This window comes from Erpetoichthys calabaricus, chromosome 4 (assembly GCF_900747795.2).
Source record: "Erpetoichthys calabaricus chromosome 4, fErpCal1.3, whole genome shotgun sequence".
NCBI classification, from domain to species: Eukaryota; Metazoa; Chordata; class Cladistia; order Polypteriformes; family Polypteridae; genus Erpetoichthys; species Erpetoichthys calabaricus.
This window is the reverse complement of record NC_041397.2, coordinates 38298845-38326297: the sequence shown is the minus strand read 5'-3', so window position 1 is coordinate 38326297 and position 27453 is coordinate 38298845. Positions and strand designations below refer to the sequence as shown.

At 36.1% G+C, this 27453-nt stretch overlaps 1 protein-coding gene across 1 annotated transcript in view; it reads left to right on the top strand.

Annotated features, from left to right (window-relative positions):
- Window positions 1–27453, top strand: part of slco2b1 (solute carrier organic anion transporter family, member 2B1) — a 125252-nt gene that overhangs the window by 55356 nt on the left and 42443 nt on the right. The window contains exons 4-7 of the mRNA XM_028799342.2: window positions 7752–7914; window positions 19949–20131; window positions 20362–20460; window positions 22379–22509. Coding sequence (XP_028655175.1) covers window positions 7752–7914; window positions 19949–20131; window positions 20362–20460; window positions 22379–22509 — 576 coding nt within the window. The remainder of the gene's footprint in view (window positions 1–7751; window positions 7915–19948; window positions 20132–20361; window positions 20461–22378; window positions 22510–27453) is intronic.

The following is a 27453-nucleotide window of genomic DNA, read 5'->3' as shown; positions in this document are numbered from 1 at the left end:
AGAGTTTTCGTTGCTCCTCTCTTCTAAGTTTATGTGAACATTTTTGAACTTCTGTTATTTAACAGCCTGTGCCCCATTGCTGGGCCTCTGCATTGTGGAAGCTTACCTTTAAGGTTTGGGGCCAGACTGCCTGGGGTAAGGGCAATCCATTAAGTCCAGACCAAAAATAGGGCAGATCTGGCTTTTGGATGTTTGTTCCACTATTGTACTTTGAGGTGGTAGGATTTCATAACAGCTTCAGCTAAATGTTAAACTCTGGCTGTACCATACAAGTCTGAATTATTTTGTGCTTTTTAAGCTTGTTTTGTTTTTTGATATTTGGATTATTTTGAATTACTTTTGTGGCCTATTTTTTGTCTTTAGTATTTATTGTTATAAATTTTTATAAAAAGAAAATGTACTTACATTACATAATTATTGTGGGCATCATAACTAAAGACAGCTTATCTTGTCATGCACGCCTTCCGTTACCAAAAAAATCTGTACAAAAAAGCTTCATATACAATAATTGCACACAAAACCTGCATTTATGTCTCTGGATAATGACATTGGTCACTCTTCGCAGAATCTTTATTAAAATTATTTAAACTATTCTATTAAATTATTTTCCACTAAATTTTAGTAACCTTGATTAGAACACTTGCCAAGGCTTTAAACTATATTATCATTCTCATTTTTGATGCCTTTAGAACGCCCTAAAAACATTTTAGGGTATCACCTTGATCTCTGAGATCTCTGACAGCACTTACCATTTGATACTTATTATGGATTATTAGACAATGCTGTTCCCTATAACATAAGAGAAGTATCCAGCATCAGTGACATACTTGGGGACCGCATTATGTTTGTGTTACATGTTTGGCATATTTATGACAAGAAATGGGTTTTAGTAATATCAATTCTATTTATAACAAAAAAACTGACTAAAATAATCTAATGAGTATTAGAGTCCAATTAAAATATCTAGAAGCAGCTGGTATTCTTTATTGCCACACACTAATATAATACTTGATGCATTTGGATTTGTACTAGTAGACTTTAGTGGCTGCTCTTTGCATAAGGTGTTACTTTGCCTTCAAATTCAATAAAATCATGTATAGGTTATATATGTAGAGCTAATGCACATTTTTCAAAAACCATTGCCTTGGTCAACTTTATCCAAAATCACTCAGGTCCAAAGTCGTAAAATAATAAGAAAAATAAGAAAAACAATATTTCATTTCCATGCACTGTACAGTATATGACATTAATAGTTTCATCTTCTTTGGAAAATAAATTAATTAGCTTTCATACCTAAAATTATTCATACTTTCTAAAAAACCCTCATTCTAAATATCCTTAGTTTCCTTGCATGATTTAGTTTAGTCTTAATAATTAACTAGCTGATTACCCAGTGGCTTCGTTCATTGAGTGCAAGGGAAAAAAATAAAATGAAGTATTTATAAAATAAGTTTGTTAATTACCAGTTTTATCTTTCAACAAATAAAGAGCATTTACAATAACACAGAAATCAATATAAACAACATTATTAACATCATTATCATATGAGAATATGAAGTAATATATACGAAGCACACTGCATATAAATATAAATTATTAAACAGTAAAATATTTTGATAAAAGAATTTGAACAATATATAAGAAGCGTATAAATTATTATACAGTAAAAAATTTTGATAAGAGAATTTGAATGACATATAAGAAGCGTATAAATTATTAAACAGTACAACATTAACATTTAAGAAGTAAAGATGCATTACCCAGACTCTTCGGTAGCAGCCGTGGTGCCAAATGATGTCATCTGAAAACACAAATTGTATTTACTAATGTTCTGTAGAAACTGAGTTGAATGTGGATTTGCGCCAGAAATAAGAGACAACAACGGTTCAGGTGGATGGCTTAAAGGTGTTAATTTCACCTTGCCGTCTGAGCAACACATCCCACGTGATTCAAATTTAAATTTCTTTGCTTGGCAGTACTCACACATGATGTCCATTTCTCCCATTGTAACTTTTGGATGTAGGCAATAATCTTTTTCAATGTTATAATTGAATCCCTCCATATACAGACCCTGACGCCTGTGTGATGTGGTAGCATGTGAATACTGCATCCGTCGAATTCGATTCTGTTCAGCACATTGTTCGGGTGTTTGTGAGGCCCACAATTGTGATTGTCGTATGTGTTGATCAGCGAGCCTTCTCTCTTGATCTTGTGGATGAAAAAGGCACACTGGAAAGCAGACAGATAATATTTTCTCAATTCACTTTATTTATTCATTCGGAGTCGCAGTAAGTAGAGATTCAAAAGAGCATAACTTATTGCCGCAAAGCTCAATTGAACCCTGATCAAAATCCAGGAGGGGTTTTTTATACTTCAGCATCTCATGATTAATAAGACAGAAAGAACATCCTTATCAAAACAGTAAAGTTAAACAATATGTCTGTTGAGCTAAGCATTATCTGTGTTTTGGAAGCTAAGCACAGGAGAGACGCCTTTGCATAAACTACATGTGCAGTTCTGCAGCCTTGTGACCTTGTCCCTGAAACATTCACTCTGAGAAAGGGAAAAACAAGAAACAGCTTACATTTTATTCATGTGGACACTATTTCTCCTGAACCCTGGAATAACATATTTTTGTTAGTTCATAAGCCAAAGCGTCTCTCACTGGCAAGTTACAAAATAGTTATTATAAAGATTCTAATTTACTAAACACACAAAATACATGGTGCTGAGGAGAACATTCTTCTTCTACAATCTGCTTCTGTCTCACTTTCTCTGTGTAACCTGACTGTTTTTGTCGATGTTGACAGTTCCCCAAGCTTCAAAAACAAATTGTTTTTTTGGTGGCATTGTGGGTATCTGAAATTTTAAAAAGTGTATTATAATATGTTCTGTGGTCATACGTAATTTCCGTTTCAAACGCGATATGTTCTGTGGTCATATGTAATTTCCGTTTCAAACGCGAAAATAATATATATTTAGATTAGAACAACATTCATCCATCTTGTCATCTTCTGCATATTACTACATATTGTACATGGCCAAAGTGAGTTGGATCCTGTCTCACTGGCACTGGCCAGAATGCAGGATGAACCCCAAACAAAAGTCTAGTCTTTGCAGGGCATACTTACACTGACACGTATTTACATAGCACTCATGCCACTCATACTACTAGCCAGTCTGGAGCTGCTAATAAATGAAACATGAATAACTTTGTGCACACACCATAAATACAGTTAGTGGGATGAAGTGGATCCAGTACTCTAATACTGTGAGGCAGCAACTTTAATCACTTTGACCAAATGCTACATAAAAACACTTCTGATATTATTAATTAACCTATTCATTAAATATGAAGATGATATCAGAACTACAGTACATTATGCAAATCTGACAACACGGTTAGTAAAGTTTTTTCAACACACAGGGTGCTACTTTGTCTCCTTGGCTATGGAAAAAAGCTTAAGAACGACATTTTAAAAAGTTATAAATTCTGAAAAATCTCACATCTTGTCTCATTTTGTGAATAGAAGTGCTATAGACATAATGGGCTGGCCAGAGTCAAGCAAATGTCATTTTCCTCAGTAATCACATAGAGTTAGTTCTGTAAAATATTTAGGTCCACCTAATATGTGTAATCCACATATCATTCCTGGATATCTTAAAATAAACAGGAAGTCCCAATGAAAGAACAGGAAATTGTACAGGAAGTGATTACAAGATATCTCAAAATGTATTTGAGATATCTTGAAATGCACAGGAAGTTTTTTTAAGATATCTCGAAATGTATTTGAAACATCTCAAAATGCACAGGAACCTATTTTGAGATATCTTGAATTGCATTTAAGATATCTTAAAATGCATTTAAGATATTTCAAAATGTATAGCATTTCATTTCAAGATATCTTGAAATCTATTTAAGATATCATAAAATAGGTGCATTTTTAGATATCTGTAATTCAATTTAAGATATCTAAAATGCATTTCCAGATATCTTAAAATTGTAAATGTTAATTCGGCTTGCCAAAGGCATAGGCTATTTTGCAAAAACTGAGATATATTGATCTTTTTTATAACAGGGAATCGTCATACTATTTTGCTAAAGCTGCTGTCACAACATACTGTACTTTAAACATAAAGAAGTTCAATATTTAGCAACTTTATTTTGGTTGGATTTCATCCATGTTGACAGCTCTTCCCTTCTGGAACTCATTAAACACTACATTGACCTCACCGAAACGGGAACAGTTCCAACAAAGGCTGTTAAGCACTGCCTCTTCTGAGAAGGATCTTTTACAGAGCTGCATATAAAAGTTAATAATGACAAAACATTATGTTTTGTAATGGTTGTATACACATGGATACTGTATATGGCACCTACAGTGTATTTAACTTTTGAGTAAGAGATCATGATATAACAGAATTAAAAATTTGAATCATGTACTGGCCAGAGTTAAAGTATTGACCAATTAGTCAAAACCTTAATGATAATGGAAGGAATGTCAAAAAAAGAAATGTAGCATTCTGCTGTTTAGTGAAATGTAGCAAACAGAGCACATGAAAAATAATACTGCAACAGAGTTCTTGTGAAACCAGAACTACTTAATTGGAGGGACTTCCTGTTTGTTGTCCAGTGTTGCCTCCCCAGAACATGACACAAATGCTTTTCTACAGTGATGCTTTACAAACTGAAACTATCCTGCTGTCATAGCCTCAGAATAGGCTACATACATACACTCTACTACAGCTGTGCTGCACACTGAAGTCACTCCACTGTTATGGACCTGTAGCACATCATATACATCATGCCGTGCACTAAGGTGTTTGACAGCTCTTCAGTCAAGTGAATGAACAAACAAGGGGGAAAACTCCATTTTTATGGCTCTTCCAGGGAGAGATGCTCCCTGCGACTTCCAGTTGCCCTGTTTGCATCTCAAGTCCACCTCTTGATGGCTGTGATTGGTCCATTTCAGTTTGCAGATCAGTTGCCTCATTTGACATATTCAATAGAGCTCTGACATTGTAGGTGTACCATTTCTCCCTGGATTGTTTTGTAGATTAACCGGTTACTAGACCCATATATGTCAGGTCATTAGAGTATATTAAAAGGCAATGGAGAATGGCTTTTAGTGTCCTTAAAAAGGTTTATGTTTCATTCTAACAACCTCAAAATGTTAGTGGGATACTTTCAGCAAATGGGAGCAAACATTAACTGGAACAGTAATAGTATCTTGACAAATATTTTAGTAAAAAAAAGTACGTTCATTTCATCACTATGCTGTAAGTGAAAGAAAAATAATAGTGAACTCTTTAGTAACTCAACTTAAAAAACAAAGACACGTTTTAAATAGTTGAATTGATTGTTAAATTGCAATTAAACAAAATATTTATGTTCTTCTTAGAGACATAAATTCCAGATATTCCTTTTGTATCGTAATAATAAACATACAGAATTGTCAAATAAGTAAATAGTTACATTCTGATTTTCTATCCTAAAGAAACCTGTATTGTGTATTATTCTAAAAAGTCTGTTAGACATGCTATCAGGAAAATGTTGTTTCCTTCTAGTTCAAAACATTTCTGATTATTATGCAATTTTGGTTTAAGCTGGAATTGTGAAATAGTGCGGGCGAACTGGAAATGACCTTCAGTGAAGTGTGATCTCTATTACCCCTTTAAAAATTATTAACTCATTTGTATACTAAATTTTTATTGATATAAAATAAATAAAAATGTACTTGTGTAATTATATTTTACTCATTAACAGATTACAGTAATTTTAATTAATAAGCTATTCAAACATTAATGCTTCTTTTCATTTATACAAATTATTCATTTAATAGTTATTTTGGCAGAATCCAATCTAAAGTTGAAACTATTCTCCTGTTGTAAATGTTTGTAAAGGTTTATTACTAATGAAAATAATGAAAGGTGTTATAAAGTTTTCACTTTTATCCTAAATTTCATCAATAAAACTTTTTATAGAAACATTAAAATGAAATCTGAATTGTTCATAAAGTTACAGAACAGATTGAATTATTGGTTTGAACTAATCTTATAAACTAAACATTATTTAAGTTCCTTAGTTCTGGCATTGTTTAATGAAAATTAAACTATTCTAATCCGAAACAGAGCTATATAATGTTCAAAAAAAGCATTTCCGGAATAAAACCAAATGCATTATTAATGTTTAAACTTAAACAAGATGCCTGAAGAAGGGGCCTGAGTTGCCTTAAATGCTTTCCTTTGTAATCAGTTCAGTTAGCCAATAAAAAGTGTCATTTTGCCTGACTTCTTATTGCTTCCATTATGGCTAATATGGTATAATAATCTAATATTTCTAATGTAGGCTATGATTTTAGTGCCAAGTTATTATGTTTTTATTAATTTTTGGTAAAATTTTATAATAAACACTTATATAAACCTTTACAAAGGATGATTACTTGCAACTTGAGGTTTTTTGTTGCAAAAAAGAACTTTATACAATGCTTCTTTACACCTTTACAAATAATTTATTCAATAGTTAATGTTTGTAAATGACTTATTAATGAAGGGTACTTTAAAGTGTTACCATTAAATTCATTATTTTATTTATATATATATATATATATATATATATATATATATATATATATATATATATATATATATATATATATATATATATACACTAGGCGACTTTGCCCCCTGCTCGCTTCACTTGCCAACCCCCCCGGTCTGCGCTATGTGCCAGCCACTTCGCGTCTCTGCCGCTCACGTATGTGGATTTCACTTTAACCAAACAACAAATCTTTTAATTCTCATGGATGCGCCTCTTTATTGGGAAGAAACATTACTTTTCCCTGATGGCAACACGAATTAGATGATCTACAAGTCTCCGACTTAAAGTTTAAATCCGAACAATATATTCGATCTCTTTTCACTATCCCGTTATTTCATCGAGTAATAATTTCCGTTTGCACTAATGTGATCTTTAATATCATTTTTTTGAGGCTTTAAATTTTAGTGCATTCATTATCTCAAACCTACTCTGCATGTGTATCTCGCCAACGTTTTTGAATTCTTTACGACGTTCTACTTTGTCATCTACTCTTTGTCTTTTATTTCCAGCCCCGGGCGTGGTTAAATCTCTTGGCACAAAGTCTCGTCTCGCAGGACATGAAAGCATCTCTCTAACAAAGCCACATATAGTAATTGTTTTAATTTACAGCTAATACCATTTAATGAATCATTAATGGGAGTTATTTTAAGATTTCACACAATTTTGCAGTGTCAGGGATGCATTGACTTCACAGCAGGTTTGATTATTTCATCACAGCCTTTACTCCATAGTTTGATTACTGACTGGAATGCCATCTTCATGGAGTTTGCATGACCTAACTGTGTTCACAGGAACTACCTCTTTGACTGCTGTTTCATTCCTTAGAACATGCTTTTGGGTTGAATGACACCTCTAAAATGTGTGTGTGTATGCATAAGTGAACTCTGGAAATGACTACTGACACATCCATAGATGGTTTCAAAGTTGCCAGGATAAGATCTGGTTCTTCACAACTCTATGAAAAATACTGGTTCCGAAAATGGATAGATGGGCAATAATGTCTATTTCCTAGTCAGAAAAAGAAATGTATTGCATATGTTCTGAAAAGCAAATGTATTGCACTCTTGTAATTAACAAAAAAATTAAAAATGCAAAACATGAATAATGAACATGGTATTTTTCTGACATTTATTCTACTTAATATTCTCAGGTTGGAAATACAATACTTATAGTATTTGTGAGTTTCTTTGGAAGCAGAGTACATAGACCTCGTTTCATAGGTGGTGGTGCTCTGATTGCAAGTATTGCTGGGTTCCTGATGGCTTTACCTCATCTCGTAACTAGTCATTATGAATATGATCGCTCATTTACAAGTAAGTTGTTGATATATATTTTTTAATTATTATATGTGTTATAATAACTAATGAAATACATTTAATATTCATAGCAGCAATATAATGGTCGTGTTTCAAGTCTTTCTGCCTTTTGTTGTTGAAAAACAAATGTTTAACAGTACAGCATGTTCCAACTGAAAAGAAACAGATTTCACAATCAGCATGTCTGTTCATATTTACCTTACCAGCAACTTTGTGTATAATGCCAAAAAAAAATTGTCAGAATGATGAGTGCCTCTGTCAAACAAAATTAATTACACTCTAAAAAATAAAAGTGAAACATAGAGGCACTTAGGCATCAGCAAGTATACACCACAGTGCAAATAAAGAGAAGGCATATATGTGGGGGTGGGATAATCACAGAAAGAAACATAAGACGTGTGGAAGTCACAGTTGGTGTAAAACATAAAAAAAGAGTTTAAAGAATGGCTTGACTAGATTCTACTTTCTTAGGTAGGTTTATTTGAACCTTTGTGATTAATTCTTCATTTGGCTTGAAGAAATCATTCCAATCATTTCAATATAAATATCCATCCATCCATCCATTTTCCAACCCACTGAATCCGAACACAGGGTCACAGGGGTCTGTTGGAGCCAATCCCAGCCAACACAGGGCACAAGGCAGGAACCAATCCCGGGCAGGGTGCCAACCCACCGCAGGACACACACAAACACACCCACACACCAAGCACACACTAGGGCCAATTTAGAATCGCCAATCCACCTAACCAGCATATCTTTGGACTGTGGGAGGAAACCGGAGCGCCCGGAGGAATCCCACACAGACACAGGGAGAACATGCAAACTCCACGCAGGGAGGACCCGGGAATCGAACCCAGGTCCCCAGATCTCCCAACTGCGAGGCAGCAGCGCTACCCATTGCACCACCCTAATATAAATATCAATTACATTTATTATTCCACCATTTCAGACAGACAAACAAGACTTTATCTGTCCCTAAGGGGAAATTAAAACTTCTAACTTGGATAATAATTGAGCTGCTGCAGTCTAATAACAAGCTTGTAGGTGGGAGTATGACAGATGTGACCAATTGTGCCACAGGTTTATATTTAAAGACATTTAACATTTGAATAGAACCCAGCTTGTTTTGCTGGCAAAAGGAACATGCTGATAGAAGTTTGTTCCTTTCAAAGTTCCCAAGCCTGAAGTCACCAGCACTCTATGGTCAGAATGTTTTATGATTAGAGTGTTGACAACAGAGGAAATTATTTATGTTGCAGAATTAATAAACAATAAGCTAAGTTTCCATCCAGTTTTTTGCGACGTTTTGTTATCGACAAACAGAATATATGTAAAAAAATGTGCGAAATTTGCTGTCTCCAGCCTGTTTCCATCAAACTGGCTTTTTATCGATAAAATGGTGTGCGTGATGACGTCATCCCCCCAAAAACGAACTGTCGCATAACTTTTGTTGTATCGCGAAAAAAATCTGCCCTTGAGCCGTTTCCATACATAATTTTGTGTATGTCGCAAATTATCTACCTTTTGTTTTCCACGTTACGCCCCCTCCACTAAACAAAGAAACAAAGAAATGGAGAGATTATTCAGACAGTTTTTTGAAATTTGCCACCTTACTGTTATTTCAGTTTCACAAATAATTGGAATTGTACATAATATCCGAAGACGACAGCAGAATGAAGCAGTTGCTTGTCTGATAGCCCTAGAGCTCGAAGAAAGTACCCCAGTGCGACGAAACCCACGGATATGGGAGAGACGACGGAATAAGACCTTCTGGGAGGAGGTGGTGGAGAGACACTTCACAGAAAATCTCTGGCTGCAACATTTTATAATGACACGGCCGACGTTTGAGATGTTGTGTGGATTCATCAGTCCTGATGTTGCGCCTATCACAGGTTGCCACCGACCACCGGTTCCAACCCAAAAGCGGATTGCCATCGCCCTTTACAAGCTGGCAACCTGCGCCGAGTATAGAGTAGTTGGAGAAACTTTCGGGGTTAGTAAAACTACCGTCCATCGATGTGTATATGCTGTGTGCACCGCTATTAAAGAAAAAATAATGCGGCGTTATATCAGACTTCCGACTGTAGCGGAGGCCAATGAAATTGCAAACCGCAATTCCTTGGTGCATCTTGTGCCACAGATTTACGGTGCGCTGGATGGCACGCATGTGCCTATTCTTCCCCCGACGGAAGGCTACCGCGATTACATTAATCGCAAAGGGTGGCCATCTATTGTTCTCCAGGCCCTTGTTGATGACAGGTGCATGATACGAGACATTTGCGTTGGCAATCCTGGAAGTGCCCATGATGCAGCTGTGTTTGCAGCATCGGATCTGTACAGGTGAGCCTACCTTTCAACATCCCTTCTCAGTGCGATAACAACTGAATTAACCTGCTTCCCTTAAGGTTTTTAATTAAAACTGAAATTTGAATTAATACAAAATAACGACATTTAATCAAAAAAAAACTCTCTTCATCAGACCATGCGAACCGCTCCGCCATTCTCGTTTTGATTGCACGTGATGAAAATGTGACACATTTATTTGCGTTAAAGCCCTTTTTTCCGAAAAAAAGTGTTTCCAATGTAGTTTTTGCGACATCTGAAGTATCGATATGGAATTTATGCGCTAAAGTTAAACGGAAAAATATTATGTCGACATGTACAACATTTTATCGATAATTAGCATTTCCATCAGCTATATCGGTAAAAAAATTTGAAGCGCTAAATATTTTTTCGCAAAAACTCCTTGGATGGAAACCTGGCAAGAATGATGTAACTTGTCTCCCTAGGCAGTAACATGGACAATTGCAGTCAGTATTTCACTGTCTGAATTACACAGTTTAGTTCTAATTGTATAGTGCTTGATTTTTTTTACAATTGTTCATTCACATAGAGGTTCAGTTCCACACCCTGCCTCTGCCACTTCGTCTGATTATATCAGATGAAATCTGTCCAGTGTTAAAAAAGTGTCTTGAATAAGAAGTTTAATCCAATTTTCTGCATTACACAAAATGTCACAGTACCTGAACTCACCATGACTCACTGTGTCATTTCATCAATCTTATTTAAAAGCGATCGAACATTCCTTATTACACAGAGGCAGGCCAGATCTGAAACCTTTACTTTTGTCCTCACTCTGGTAAGGTGTAACAGAGCTTCTTAGGCAGTAGTGATCATATTATAATGTTTTATATCAGAGATCTCAAACTTCAGTCCTGGAGAGACGCAGAGGATGCAGGTTTTCATTCTAACCCTTTTTTAAATTAGTGACCTGTTTTTGGTGCTAATTAACTTCTTTTGAATTAATTTGAATTGACTTGTTTTTTAAGATTTGTTTCCCTGAATTTCTTCATCACTCCTCTGAATTGCTTCATCTATTTCCTTAAATGGCACCCAAACAGAAATGAAATGTGAAGTGAGTGTGCCAACGGAAGACCAACTAAGTCAGGGTCTCACACTCCAACCAATTTCACTCCAAGCAGTAGGCGCTGATTCTTGTTGTTAATTCACAAGTTCTTTAATTCAGTGACTTGTTGTTCTCATTGTGCATTAGCATGTATTTCTGAAGTTGTTGATTTTCTCTTTTCTAAGAGCACTGGTAAAATGTTTTGTGGACCTGAACAAATCAACATCCCTGAGACCTTCATATTTATTTATTTTCAGATAGTGTATGATAGGCACAGTTTGCTGGTCATGTTTTGGCTCATTTTGTATCTCACTATTGTTTGGCAGCTAAGTAAGGAAAAAGAAACAATTAAGGGGTCTGAGTCTTCAAGAGCAAGTCAATTACAATTACTTCAAAAAAAGTTAATTAGCAGCAAAAGGTCACTAATTAGGAAAAAGGTTAGAATGAAAACCTGCAGCCAGTGTTTTGTATTAGGATATATTATTATGTATTTTATTGTTTTTTTACAGTATTTTTATATTGTAATATGTAATTGGTGTGCAGAGGTAAGGTAGCCTTCAGATCCTATATGATCATCCTGTGACATTTCCCAAGTTCACATCATGTGTGAAAGGCAGTTGAGATGAGCCAACACTTGAGTCTGCAGTAACAACAGCATATTTTCAATTTAAAAATCCATTTAAAAATCCACTTAAAATTTACAATTACCAGATGCCAGATGACATCTAATCTTAAATCTTCCATACAGCACACAGAGGTTAGCATATAAAAATGAATAAAATTAATAGTGAGAATTTGAAGATTTGTACATCTTAATACCCTTCATCATTCAGCTGCATAGTAATTTTAGTTCTCAGCACAGTACAAATACAGTAAAGTAAGACCACTGGTTAGAAGTTTTTCTGTTCTGGAATGTAAAAAGAATTATTTAATAATGCATTAAAAATGACAGTTTTTTATGTTTCAGTCTTGGAGGATAAGACTAAAAGTTTGTAAATACTGTTCTGTATTCATTAACACTTTTTAAAGGAGAAGAACTGAGAAAGGAAAGTTCTTCGCAGCAGGCATAAGAGAATACTTTTGCCACGACTGTGAACACATTTAGAATTCTCAAAACTCACCTCATATGTTTCCTGGTAATCCCATGAAAACATTTTTTACTTGAATTATGCATGAAGAGGGTAATGTTCAAAACATCATAGTAGGCCTGCTAGGGTAAAAATCTGATTCTGACACATCAGGGTTTTAGTCTCAGGAGACAGGAATGCTTTCAGAAAAGTCCTTACAGACAAAAATACACATAAACTTCACACTCTGAGCAAACTGTGATTCAAGTCCAGAATCACTGTATTACAAGTCATAATGGCATTTTTTTTAAATCATATGTTTAATTTAATTCAAGATAATTATAGTTTGTCCCTAGGGTAACATGCAGTAGCAACACAGTAGTAAAGTTGTCTCACAGCTTCTATAAGAGGTTTGAAAGGGGAACTCTGTAGATTTCTACATCTGGAAAGTTGGATGAAGAAGCACCTTATAAAATATGGGCTGGTTTTCATGGGATATTCCATTCTAAAATGATGAGCTCTAGTAACTTTAATCAAATTGCAAACTATTTCTTTTTTGATATGAAAAGTGACATTTTCTGTAGTACCCTTACAGACTAACAAACCAGGTTCACATTAGAAACCCAAATTGACACATCTATACAAGTGAATATTATTCTAGGTGTGCATTGTTTAGACATTTTTTATGATCATAAAATATGTGGGGTATCCATGCGGCCCTTGATGGCTGATACAGGCTAGTTGAGGTTATTCTGAATTGAGTAGGACTCATGAACAGGTCAGTAGACTGACAAAAAATACCCTTGAGTAGTAGAAGATGTCGCTGCTGGAGTTAGTTATTTAATGTGGAGGTGCTTTTCAATAAGATCTGCGTATATTTGCTGAACAGCTGGTGGCCACAAATGATTCCATTCAGCAGAACTTTTGGATTGAAATAATAAACACTGAAAAATATACTTTAATCCAGTGGCAATAAATGATTATTACATATAGCCATAATGTTCTCAAAACTCCTATAATCTACACATAGATTTCCCAGGAAAATGTATTAATTCCATTATAAATTTTAAAGTTATCTGACTTGTGACAGGTATAATGCAATTTGATCTGAAGGAATAACTGAAAGACTAACAAAAGAAGATTTCTATGGAAACATCCAAAACAATGTATAGGCACAACAAACATATCAGAACACTACAGGACTAGGTCAGTTCCTTAAACAAGAAGCTGACAGAGCTTGAAGGCAGAAACCGGTGCAACATTCGTGTTCTGGGTTTACCAGATAATATGGAGGGCTTCTAAGGCCTTTGAATTCATAAAAAACTATGAACTGTGCTTTGTTTGTCTCTCTCCAGTCTTGCTGTGGAAAGGTATCAATGAATTCAAACTATGGTCCATGATTCTTCTTGTCCTAGGCCATATATCCTTACATTTCTGAACTATTTAGACCAACAAACTCTCCTAAAGTAAGTGAGAAGAAATCTCAACTGATATTACAATGGTCACTGTTTTGGTCATTCCCATCATCAGCAGTCCTGCTTCTTAAGCCAGAAAGGTGATGTCATCAGTGCTAAAGAAAGCCCAACAGGCCAGTTTTGTTTGACTCACCTTAAACTCACACATGGTGTTGGTTACATGTGCTATGATGATCCCAAAGAAGCAATGGGGATTGTCGTGTCATGGTACATATTGTAGCATAGTTTCTCAAGGGTGTCAGTTGGAGAGCAGCTTTATAACCTCTTCTGTGCTGAATATATTATATTATATACTGTATATATGGGCAATGCTTCCTGTTTCTTATTATTTCAGTCGTAAAAACCTAAATGTTTTTATTGTACTAACCCTTTTTTACTGTTCTTTTGTGTTACTTCTTGTGGCCTATTCACAAAGAAGCAGGGGGAAGGTGCCAAGTCAGCACAAGTTCTTTTTCTGTAGTTTTACTTGCTGTTCTTTAGTATTTGTTATATGCAGACTTGGAATACTGGAGCTGATGGAGGGTATTTGTACTAGAATAAGGTTGTGTTAGGAATGGCACTGGTATTCAAAGGGTGTAGGAGTGACTATGATCTTCTAATTTATTCTGCTAATTTAATTTTTATGTCTAATCCCTGGGTAGGTGGCAGGTAGGGGTTGACAGTGTACCATTATATTTTTTTTTACTAAGTTTTCTAATATCTTCCACTGTTACTGATTTCTAATTGCCTCTTGGAATTTCAGGGTCTGCCTGGGTTTAAATGTAAAAAGGGCTCATGTTATGTAATTTCTACAGCATTAAAAGGTAGATGTTGCTCTATTACAAAAAGTCCAAACTCTTATAATATGGCTCTGAGGTGTAATAGACACTACACTGTGGTGGCTTCTACATCTGCTATCTCTAGGAAACATGGTGTACCAATATTTGAGCATCATGCCACCAGGATGAAAAAAATAGACTCCTATGATAATGATTTTGGGAGTTTTTTTAATGTTTTAAGTGATTCTGGAGGGAAGAGGAGAAAACTGCATTTTCCTGTCTATATGATCTGATCCCTTATCAGACTAAATTAGCTCTTTAAGTAACTAACCATATTTTTTAAATAAACGACTTTGAGTTTATTTTTGATGCAAACATAATGCATACTTGAACTCTCTCCTTGACAGAGCTCCAATCCCATGTCATCAACGTATGCACCATTCATCCTTTATACCCAATTCTTTTTGTAAATGTATTAAAACCTTAACCTACTTGATTCATTTCACTTGGTTAATTGTCTTCACCTCAGGTTTTCTCCTATGACACCCTTTGTCATCATAGTCCTTCTCCACTGGACTATATAGTTTTCTTTCAGTTGTTAGCACTGAGAACCCCAGTCCCCCCAAGCAGAACTTTCCTTTATCACTGAGAAGCTACCTCTTCTCTAGATAGTAATCTTCATATTAATCTCTTATCTCATTCAGCCACACATTTGACTGGAGATGCAGAGAAGACATTTGATCTGATGAGTCTGGCTTTTCTAAGGTCATGTATTGAATAGGATTTGGGGCACATTTCATCAATATGAATTTACCATTATATTCATCAGCCAGGGTGATTGTTCTTACTAATATGAGTATCTTTCTCCCTTTCCTACTTTTTAAATAATACCCAATCTCCACTGCAGTCTTTTTCTTGAGTCCTTGGCAGGTTACCTTGTGAATGCTTCAGCTAGTCACCCCAGTTTCATTGCACTGAGTAACACTCTCTGTATGATCTTCCCCATATTCAAAAATGATTTGATTCCTATGATTGCCTCTTAAGATGAATTGGTCTACATCTGCTGTTTTTCACTGACTTTTTAAGTATTGCTTCTTTTTATTCCCTACATTTCATTAATCTGGCATTTAGGTGTATAGGTCTCCCTGTTACTTTAAAAAATGGGCCTTTGATGACTTATGTGCTAGCAATGTGTCATAAGGTAGAATAGTATCTTGTCCCTTTCCCAGCCTGGCAAACTTTTACCCTATATTTCACAACCCTGTTTTACGTATTGATGGTAATCCCATTTCCTTTTAGCCCTGTGCCTGTAAAGGCACCCATATTCTGGATGGCATATTTAACAATTCAGGCCTTTGAACATTCCAAACACTGAAATCTTCCTTCTCTATTCTCCCTTCTTGCTTTTTCAATTACCTTTAACTTTGATCTGCTTTAAAAGCATATGGGATTTCATTTTTATTTGTTCTTACATTCTACCCTTTGTATTGATTTTCACTCACACAATTTGTAGGTGGAAATCTGTGTCAACTTTATATTCAGTATTACATAAGGCACCATATCATTCACTAATGAATAAACTGATGCATCAGAGGGAACTCTCCTCTGTCCTTTCTATTGAATGGACATCAGTGTTTAAAAAAATTCGTTGGTGTTGTGGCATCCAAATTATCAGTCAAAACAATTCAAATTTGTTCACAGTTTACATTCTGCCCCACATAAACAACATACTTTAGTATCTCTGACCTTAACAGCCATTTTTTCCCCTTAACTACCCAGGATACATTTATGCATGTTTTAGAGTTTAGGTTTTAGTCTGACATATTAAAGTTTCTTACATTCATTGCACACTACTATTTCCTATTCTTTCTCATATCTTTTTTTACTACAAGATCTTTCATTGCTTCTGGTATCCAGCAAGAGGCTTTTTGCCTTAGGTACAATTAATGGAAAACATTCCGTGACCTTGTTGGAAATCTGCCCTTTCTCTCACAGCCAGGAAACCTACCTTTTTGAATTTGACTCTATTGGAACTTTTTGCAGGCTTCTGCCACTTACACTGATGAATGGTCTGATATAATAAAATGAGGGTGTCCTGAGATTCTTGTTACGGCCTTGTCACCTAGCTTTTTCTTTAATCATGGTACTGCTTCTCCTCTGTTGGTCCAGAATATTTTTGGAAATGTATGACCAGGTGTAAGTCAGTGATTATACAGTAGACCTGTCTCATCAGGCCATTTAAATCTAAAAAAGGTTAACCTCCTGCTAAAACTCTTGATATTGGCAACCAATATATCTCAACAGTTTTCAATAGTAGTTGATTATTTCAAAATATTTTTTTGAATCATATTTCCCAGCCATAGTAATCCCTGGCTACTTCCTCACATAATCTTTTAAGACAGCAGCTGCATGCCCTCAGGGAATACAAGGCTGTTGAATACAAGTACATAATCATGTTTGTTCATGTCTGTCATGAATTGAGAAAAGTCTATTTGAAGGGAAATCAGGGCACTACTTTAATATTCTTAAAGACCAAATATTAGTTATAAGTAATGGTCACAAGGCATTTGGAAATGTAAAAATAAGCATCATATGACCCATTCATTTAACATATATATATATGAAATAGCTCAAATGAAATAATATAAATGGCAATAGTATAAATATTTCTTTCAATATGTATTCAACTGTATATCATACTCATTATTTAGAACTGTGTGATTGTATTGATTTGTAGTGACTTTCCCAGAGAACAACATAATACCAAACAAAATAGTATAAGACAGAGAGCAGGGGAAGTCAAAACCAAATATGCAAACAATAAATGGATGTTTTGATAGATAGATAGATAGATAGATAGATAGATAGATAGATAGATAGATAGATAGATAGATAGATAGATAGATAGATAGATAGATAGATAGATAGATAGATAGATAGATAGATAGATAGATACTTTATTAATCCCAAGGTGGAAATTCACATACTCCAGCAGCAGCATACTGATAAAGAACAATATTAAATTAAAGAGTGATAACAATGCAGGTATAACAGACAGACAATAACTTTGTATAATTTTAACGTTTACCCCCCTGGGTGGAATTGAAGAGTCACATAGTGTGGGGGAGGAACGACCTCCTCAGTCTGTCAGTGGAGCAGGACGGTGACAGCAGTCTGTCGCTGAAGTTGCTCCTCTGTCTTAAGATGATACTGTTCAGTGGATGCAGTGGATTCTCCATGATTGACAGGAGCCTGCTCAGTGCCCGTCACTCTGCCACAGATGTCAAACTGTCCAGCTCCGTGCCTACAATACACCCTGCCTTCCTCACCAGTTTGTCTATGCGTGAGGCGTCCCTCTTCGTTATGCTGCTTCCCCAGGACACCACCGCGCAGAAGAGGGAGCTCGCCACAACCGTCTGATAGAACATCTGCAGCATCTTATTGCAGATGTTGAAGGACGCCAGCCTTCTAAGGAAGTATAGTCGGCTCTGTCCTTTCTTACACAGAGCATCAGTATTGGCAGTCCAGTCCAATTTATCATCCAGCTGCACTCCCAGGTATTTATAGGTCTGCACCCTCTGCACACAGTCACCTCTGATAATCATGGGGTTCATGAGGGGCCTGGTCCTCCTAAAATCCACCACCAGCTCCTTGGTTTTGCTGGTGTTCAGGTGTAGGTGGTTTGTGGCCCTTTTGGAACTATTATATTGTGCTCTCACACAGAATTATATCACTGACATGGCAATACAGCTTTCTCTGTTCACTGTATTTTTTCTATTACACTGTCTTTCACATTCCTTCACCTTCCTGTTCCTCTGTCTACTGTTCCTCCTTCCCAATGAGCCCCTGCCCTAGTTTTTGGAGGGGTTGTGCCATGAATGTGTCATTTAGGAGTGAGTCAAGAATGTGTTCACTCCCAAGATTTACCCTTGCCATACTTATAATACTAAATGAGTGCTAACAAGACCTTGTTCCATCTCTACTTACTGTAGTTCGCTGTGATTGCCAAAATATAAACTTATAAACATAGAGGTTTCAACCCTGTGGATTCTAACACTGAAGTGAATGGACGTATGTTGAGTTGATATTCAGCTACTACTTTATTAAGTTATGGTTGCATTGGTAAGGACACCCTTTTGTCTCCAAAACTGCCTGTCTTTTTCAAGGTATAAGATTCAACATGATTCTGAAACCTTTCCCTAGGGATTTGGAATTAGGCTGATTTAATAACATTGTGCAGTCCATGAACATCTTCTGGCTTCATTTTCAATTTCACCTCATCCCAATGATCCTCTGTTGGCAGGTTCTTACAGTAAACTTAAGTCAATGTAATACTCGTAGAGCCAGCTTCTGATGATGCAAGCTTTGCAAACTGGCTTATTGCCCTGATGGAGATCTGTAGGTGCACTTGGTCAGCAACAACACTTTTGTAAACCATGACATTCAAATGATGCTCAGTTGGTAATTAAAGGCTTATTGTATGTCAAGATACCTTCCCCAACACCCCCATCACAGCCAACCTAAAATGTTGTCACAAGGAAGAACAGATTTATGCTGTTCACCCCAAATACTGACTGTATCATCTGAATGTTGCAGCAGAATTCAAAGTTTGTTGAGCAAGACGGTATTTATTCAAGGTTCAATAATTCAGTTTTTTTGGTGATCCCAAGTTCAATAAAGCTTCATTTTTAATTCTTAGTTCACAGGAGGGAAACCTGACATACTCTTCTCCTTCTGTAGCCCATCTACTTGAAGATCTCATTCTTTCTCCATTCATTCCTGTAACAAAAATGTTGTAAAGAGATGTTATTTGAGAATAGAGAGAATTGGTGTCCTTTCTGTTAACTTGTATGTGTCTAGTCACTGTTATGTAGCTCTTGTCAATAACAAGGTGTTTCCACACAGAATTGCCATTCATGGTGTTTTGTTTACCCCACCATTCTCTGTAAACTCTAGAAACTGTAGTACATTTAAACCCAGGCAGCTGTTTATAAGATGCTGGAACCTACATGTCTTACATAAATAACCATATCATGGGCAAAGTCACATAGATCACATGTCTTACCAATTTTAGCTGAACAAAGATCACATGTCTTACCAATTTTAGCTGAACAATATCTTAATGTACTTGTCTTGTTTAGATGCTATATACAGTATATACTGTATATATATATATATTCAGTTAGAGCCACATAATTGGAAGAAGGAGACTCTGTTACAAGTAGCTATGCCTAATAAAATGGCCACTGACTTTATATGAGAGAGTAATGTGTATACTCTTCATTCCTTATGGCTAACTGTGAAATCATGTTTATCAATTTACAGATGTTCCCCAAAATCAATCTGATCCAATCAGTACAACTGGAAAGGAAAATGAACGGCAAACTGTTCTGGCAATTATGTTTATAGGGCAGCTTCTTTTAGGAATTGGAGGGGTGCCCATCCAGCCTTTTGGAATTTCATATATTGATGACTATGCAAGTGAAAGAAACTCTCCACTCTACATTGGTAAATTTTATTTGCATACTTCTTCACAATTTGAGCAGTTTATAATTAATGATTTATTCTACATAAAACAGGATTTTCAAAGACTAATTAAAATTATATTTTTTACAATTTCTCTGTAAATATTACTAGTATTGAAATGTTAAATGTTTATTCTTTGATTACATTGTAACTTATCTACATATTTATTGCATATTGTGTCAACAAACTATTTATTGTTTTGCTTTGTTCAGGTATCCTATTCTCAATTACAGTTCTTGGTCCAGCTCTTGCATTTATGTTAGGATCAGTTATGTTGCGCTTTTATGTTGACATAGACAAGTTTAAAAAGGGTAAGTAAATTTATCCTAACCTTTGTACTGTTCTTTGAATATATTTTTAAAAAGAAGACTAGGACAATGGGTGATCTGAAAAAGAATGAAGAAATAGCAGTTGCTGCTAGTCCAGTTGCTTCCCCCAGTGAGGTAGACAAAGCAATGATAACACACTTCCTGTCTCTGTCACTGTTTATCCTTGGAGTATGGGAATGTACAGAACTAGAGAAAGTGACAGTATTCCTTTTCAGATGACTTACTGTCCATTCTAGGAAGGAAAGTAGATGTTCTGTTAAAGCTTGTCTCTTTCTTCCTGATTTGGCCTTCACTCACATTGAACCCCATAAAGCACTCGCCATACTCACATGCTTGACAATATATACTGTACTGTACTGTTTTAATAATAGGGCAGCATGGTAGTGCAGTGGTAGTGCTCCTCGCAGTAATGAGACCTGGGTTCGCTTCCCGTGTCCATCCTGCATGGAGTTTGGATGTTCTCCCCGTGTCTGCGTGTGTTTCCTCCAGGAGCTCCGGTTTCCTCCTACAGTCCAAAGACATGCAGGTTAGGTGCATTGGCAATCCTAAATTGTCCCTAGTGTGTGCTTGGTGTGTGGGTGTGTGTGCCCTGTGGTGGGCTGGCGCCCTGCCCGGGATTTGTTCCTGCTTTTCACCCTGTGCTGGTTGGGATTGGCTCCAGCAGACCCCCATGACCCTGTGTTAGGATAGAGTGGGTTGGATAATGGATAGATGGATGGATGTTTTAATAATATTACACTGTACAGTCCCACTATATGTCATGTAATCCAATGGCCCAGATAATTAAAAAATAAATTATTTCAGTCATATCTGCACTTATATCATTCGGCATACTGAATATCATTAAACAGTGGATTAAAATTTACAGACAGAATCATTATTGATAGTGCACAAGGGCAGACTTGTATGTCTTAGAAATTACTTTGAGGTTACAAAAAAAATCACATTTTTTACCATTTTTTTCTCTGATCTGTTTTTCTCCAATATAATGAACATGTCCTTCCATTATTTGTGCTTGCTTATCCATTACAAGGTATCAGGAAACCAGAGTCTGTCCTGGCAGCATTAGGCACATGAAAGAACTTATTTTTAGATGGGGCACCATATTACAAGGCACATTCAGGCAAACTGGGAAGTCTTTTAGCATTGCTGATTAACCGAACCTGTAAATTTTGGGATGGAAAAGAGAATGAAATTACCTAGCAGGTGGGGATGGGGGGAAACCTGCAGACATTTGGTGAATGTGTAAACACCAGATACATACTGTGGCAACTGTAACAAGAATCAGTTGCAAATTCCTGGAGGTAAAAAGAGGCAGTACCAATTACTTTACCATCATTCTGTTTAACTGTGCTATACATTATACTTAAAATAACTGAAATAGCAACAAGACACAAGATAGTTATTTAAAACTGCATAACAGGTACAATACAGTAGAGGTTATATTCAGTATATTGGTCTCTGTATGTTTGCTATAATGAATGGCAAAATATTGCTTACATTTTGTATCATCTAAAAACTAGTGAAAGCAATTTAATACTCCACAAAGAAAATAGTATATACTAGTTGCAATTATTAAAGTATTAGTTTAGTTTTATAACAGAGACAGTTTTTTATATACATTTTGGCAGAAATTTATGTTAGATATTGGTGTGGCAATGACAAATTAAATGTCAAAAAAACTTTAATATAGTTTGTATAATAGACATATGAATCTGACACTCTTGTGAAATTAAATGGTAATATTAATTAAAGGAAAGTTAATTTCAGTTCTTTTTATTTTATTTTTCTATAGCACTGTTCACTGAGTATGGTTACATTATGAATATCTATCTATCTATCTATCTATCTATCTATCTATCTATCTATCTATCTATCTATCTATCCATTTATTTTTCAGATGAGATTTTCTTAAATCCTGGAGATCCTCGTTGGGTGGGAGCCTGGTGGCTTGGTTTCATTGTTGCTGCCAGTTTAGTTTTGATCGCATGTATTCCATATTTCTTTTTCCCACGAGAAATGCCAAAAGAGGTAATGTTTATTTACTTCTATGAAATGGACATACTGTATGTATTTGAACTGTAACATATATTAATTCAAATGTGTCATTACCAAGCGTATGTTTGAAATGCAAGCTTTATATTTTAATTTGATTTATGATATAAATATGAAATTGTTTTAAACCTCACATAAACTTTACTTTTGTTATAAAACTGACATTGCCTCAACTTGTATAACTAAGCTTGCTTACGTCAAACTGACATTTCGTAATCAATGCTGGGCTTTTTTTCCTAGGCAATGATTGAACAACAAACACATTGCCTGCTAAAAAGTAATAATGTTGAAACCTTTCATGTTAATGGTTTTTATAAGGATTACAAAAATACTTTAAAATTTGGTTAAGTGAGTGCTTCAATGTTTTAATATTAACATATCCTTTAAATATCAAACCAGCTTTAGAAAAATTCTGTGTTAGTAACAAAATATATCCCCCAACCATTACACAACTTTATTAGAAACAAATAGAAATTAATGTTTTCCTATTGTTGTTCCCATTGTCCTTTATGCCCTTCAGACATGGAGAAGTGTTGGAAAATTGATCTACCAAGATGGCACCTCCACACTCCTTTATTTTGTAATTCTGCCCTAAATATTGGAGGCCATCCAATTTCCTCCTCACCTTGGTGTCAGTCTGGTATATGTGTGCTGGGAGATATATATTTGAGTCTGGGCTGGAAAAAATGATTTCTCTTCAATCTTGACACCCTATCCATTCCACTTCCTACTTTTTCTATTTGTAGCTGAGGTTGGGATTCATGTCAAGTGGAATCCCCAAAACCCCGACCAATGAATCCCCTGTACTCATTTGATTTATCCCTTTCTCATAAATCCATATCAGTATCTGGTCTCTATTGCCTGCTCTGCAAAGCTTCCCTTAAAACTCTCAAGTCTAATTGTTTAAGAGAGCTTTCCCCATCCTCTGCATTATGCTGTCATACTAACTTTTGAAATATCAAATATTGCTCAACAAATGCTAATCACCAGCACACACAATTAAATTTAATGCATAGACTGTACCTCTCTCTCCGGAGACATTATCTAATGGGACTAAAATTAGATTCTGTATGTCACATTTTTCTTTTTAAACTCCCTGGCACTTTTCTCCACATTTTCTGGGAATGCCCTCTGGCTGTGACTCTCTGGTGCCATGTAGCTGAATCCCTTTCTGTAATTCTTTCTTTCCCCATGCCTATGTCTCCTCAAGTTTTTCCCCTCCTAGACCTTTCTTCTCTTTCCTCACTTTCTCTTTCTGTCTCCCAGTGGAGGCTTTTAATGACTGCAACCATTGCAGCTAAACTGCTTTTACATTCTGACTGGAACTCTTCTGCCTTGTCGTTAATGCCACCTGAATGTCCTCATTTTACAATCTTAGCCTTCTTGAATTCTTTGCATCCTGGATCGACAACCTTTCTGACTCTGCTATACTCAGCTGGCTTCATGCTGTTCAGTTAGTAAAGAGCTGGTTGGGGGTTGCTCCGTGAGTCAGTTTTTCCATCTTTTGCCATCTTTCCTTTTTTTTTTTTGCTTACTTCACCTTGTGCTCTGCTGTGGTATGTGTGTTAGTTTACCCTTTGACTCTTTCCCCACTTTTTGTGTTCCCATTTAAATAACCATCTCCTTTGGGGTGGGTGTATACAGTAGGTGCCAGTGGTGGATTGTTTGTGTTTGTATCTTATAGTATATAGCCCAAATCAGTTAATTTTATTTGATTTCTTTTGCAGAACATATTTTTCATTTTATCAATAAAAATTTGATCACCAAAAAAATGTTATAGTGTGTTAGCCTTTTGGCATCATTAATATCTTCCAGCCTTGCCCGAGTGTTAGATGAAACAAAATTTAATAATAAAATGTCAGTGGTTAGAAAAAAGGAAACTGACCTATTGAACTTCTGTTTACTCAAAGAAACCTGAAATAAAATGTTCCTGATTATGTAAGTTAGAAACTGCACAGTTAAAGTATTAATTAGTAAAATATATAACATTCTCCAACATGCCTTATTGAATTCTGGGTTGCAGTGAGGCTGAAGTCTATCGTTCTGGGCACATGTCAAGAAACATCCAATCTTTTGTGGGTTTAGGAGGAAATCTCACACAGCTATGGAGAGAAAGGACAAACTCAAGAAAGACTATGAACGTGTGTCATTGATGCAGGTTAGGTATTTGGTGACGCTAAACTGCCCATGTGAGTGGAACATGCCCTGTGATTACCAAGTGACCTGTCCTGGGTTGATCATTAACATGTGCTTAATGTAGCTGATATAAATTGTGGAGTCTTGCAATTTTGGTTTGTAATAATCAAATTTGGAATATGGATCAATGATACAAATTGTTAATTTGTAATGATTCCTGGAAAGAATGTAAGTGAATTATCGTAATTTATCCTTGTATTTTGTGTGAGTCCCTGTCTTGCACATCAAAACACGAGGCTGAGTCTCAGTACTTTAGCAAAACCAACATTATTCAGCTTGAAACAGGAACAGCACGGTTATTTATTGTATCAGGATCTACCACTCTCCTATACACAGACACAGCAATCAGGCAGGGTCGTGGCCAGGTTAATGCCCAAGTTATACTGTTCCCTGCAGTTATAATGTTCTTTGCATCACCCAATGATGGTAGGTGCTCATAGCATGACCGCGATCTTTTCAGATTTGTTTTTGCAGTGAACTGCCATAGTGGTGGGAGCCCACAGTTGCCTCAGCAACCGACAGGCTTTATTCCATAGACACGGCGATCGCATTTTTGGATGCTCTTCGGCATGTCGTCCCATTGGGGGGAGCCCCAGAACAGTTTATAAACCTTACATCTCCCCCCTCAGCTTTGCCCACACCAGTGTGGGCAAAGCGACTGTCCAAGCCAGGCTCAGCCAGGCAGGAGAGAATGTCTGCATTGTTGTGTGCAGCCCCGGGATGATGGTGAACATCAAAAAGCAAATGTCTGTAAATTAATAGACTACCGGTGTTTGTATCCTTCTGTTTGTACAGCCATTGTAGCGGGGCATGGTCAGTCACCAGGGTAAACCATCGTCGCCAGAGATAATAACAGATGGCTTCTACTGCCCACTTAATTGCCAAGCACTCTTTTTCAACAGTGTAATAATTACGCTCCCTGGGTAGTAGATTTCTGCTGAGAAATGTGATGGGGTGCTTTTCCCCCTCAAAACATTGTGAAAGCACTGCTGCTAAACTGAAAGTGCTAGCATCTGATTGCAGAATAAATTCCTTCGAAAAGTCAGGATTGCGCAGAATGATGATAAAGCAGCCTTTAGGTTCGTGAAAGCTCTCTCACAGGTGTTGGTCCATATAACACTATGATTCTCTCTGCCCTTTGTCAAGTCCGTAAGGGGGGCAGCCCGATGCTCAAAATTGGGATTGAACTGTCTATAATACCCCACGAGCCCGAAGAAGGCATAAACCTGCCTCAGTGTTTCGGGACAGGGATATGCAAGCACCTCCAATTAAAATGGTATTTAATTTCACAGTTCTTGCCATCTTTCTTTTATGCTTCACTGAAAAGGAAGAATAACTAAGAACTGAGTTCAGACATCAATAAACTAAAACTGCTTTATTTTCTATGGAAATATCACTTTTACGTGAAATTTTGTCTTAAATTGCTGTATACAGTAACAGTTGTCTTTAGTGAGAAAAGGTGGAGCACATGATATTTTCATTTGTAATGCTGGACATTTAAATAAAGAACTTCCATGATGTTGATGAGTCAAACTAAAAAATATGAAGTCTTGCAAAACTCTTTTTCACTTTGTTCCTCTAGAAAATGCAGCTTCTCCTAATTCTTTAAACATAAATGCAATAATAAGACACAGTTTACTAATACTTAATACTTTCATTTGTAATATTGTGTATGCTTACTGAACATTTTAAACTAAAAAAAAGTTTCTAGAGAGGAAAGACAGTTTTAAATTGAACTTTATTAATTAATATTCAACAAATCATTTACAATGTTGTAAGTAAAAAAAAAAAACTAATTCATATTTCAAATAATAAAAATCGACTCATCATCTTCAAGTTTGCAAATTGCCTCATGAACACACCACCTGTCCACAAATGAATTCACATTTGTGGTCATTTTGTAAAATTCATATGGTGAATACACTCTGGATTTCACAAGGTCATGAAATAATCTTATCATGTGACATTGCCTGTTTGGTTTGACTCTCTCTTTTCTTGATTTATAAATAGCTAGCATGGCCTTTCAATGAGGAAATTCAAAATCAGACATTCCTCCTGATTATTCTTATTGCCAGTAACACCATGATCATTAACAGGCAAGTTAAGAACACAGAATTTGGAACATTGAAAAGAGGCCAAAGTTTAAAACAGAAAAGAAAAAGGTGGAAGATAGTCTATCTCTCTCCACTGAAATGATATTTGTCTGTAACTGAAGTATCATTCAGTGGAATACAGGAATTAACAGCAGTGATGCCATGCAGCACCTGCCATTGCAAATCACCAGGGGTCTTCATGTATAACGCCATGTGTAGAATTCACACTGAAACATAGCGTAAGAACAAAAGTTAAAATGTGCGTACACACTAAAAAATAAAGATGCACAAATGCATAAGCCAACTTTCGCTCCATAGATCCTGGCCAGCGTGAAATGTAATGTACGTGCACACGCCTGCCGCCCCACCCCAACTCCTCACAGAATTACACCCCTTTGAATATGCAAATCAATTTAAATTGCCCCATAAATTCCTTTTTGTGAAAAAACAAGGGCAAAACCACGGGAAAAAAAAAAACGTTAGCGAATACAAAGTGGAGGTCCTACTCAGTAAAGTGAAGGCAAGGATAAATGTACTTTTTGGTGGTTTAGGCAGTGATACGAGCAACAAAAAGGAATTGATAGAGTGGCACTCAAAAGTTCAAGTTCAGAAAGTCACACTGTGCCCAAAA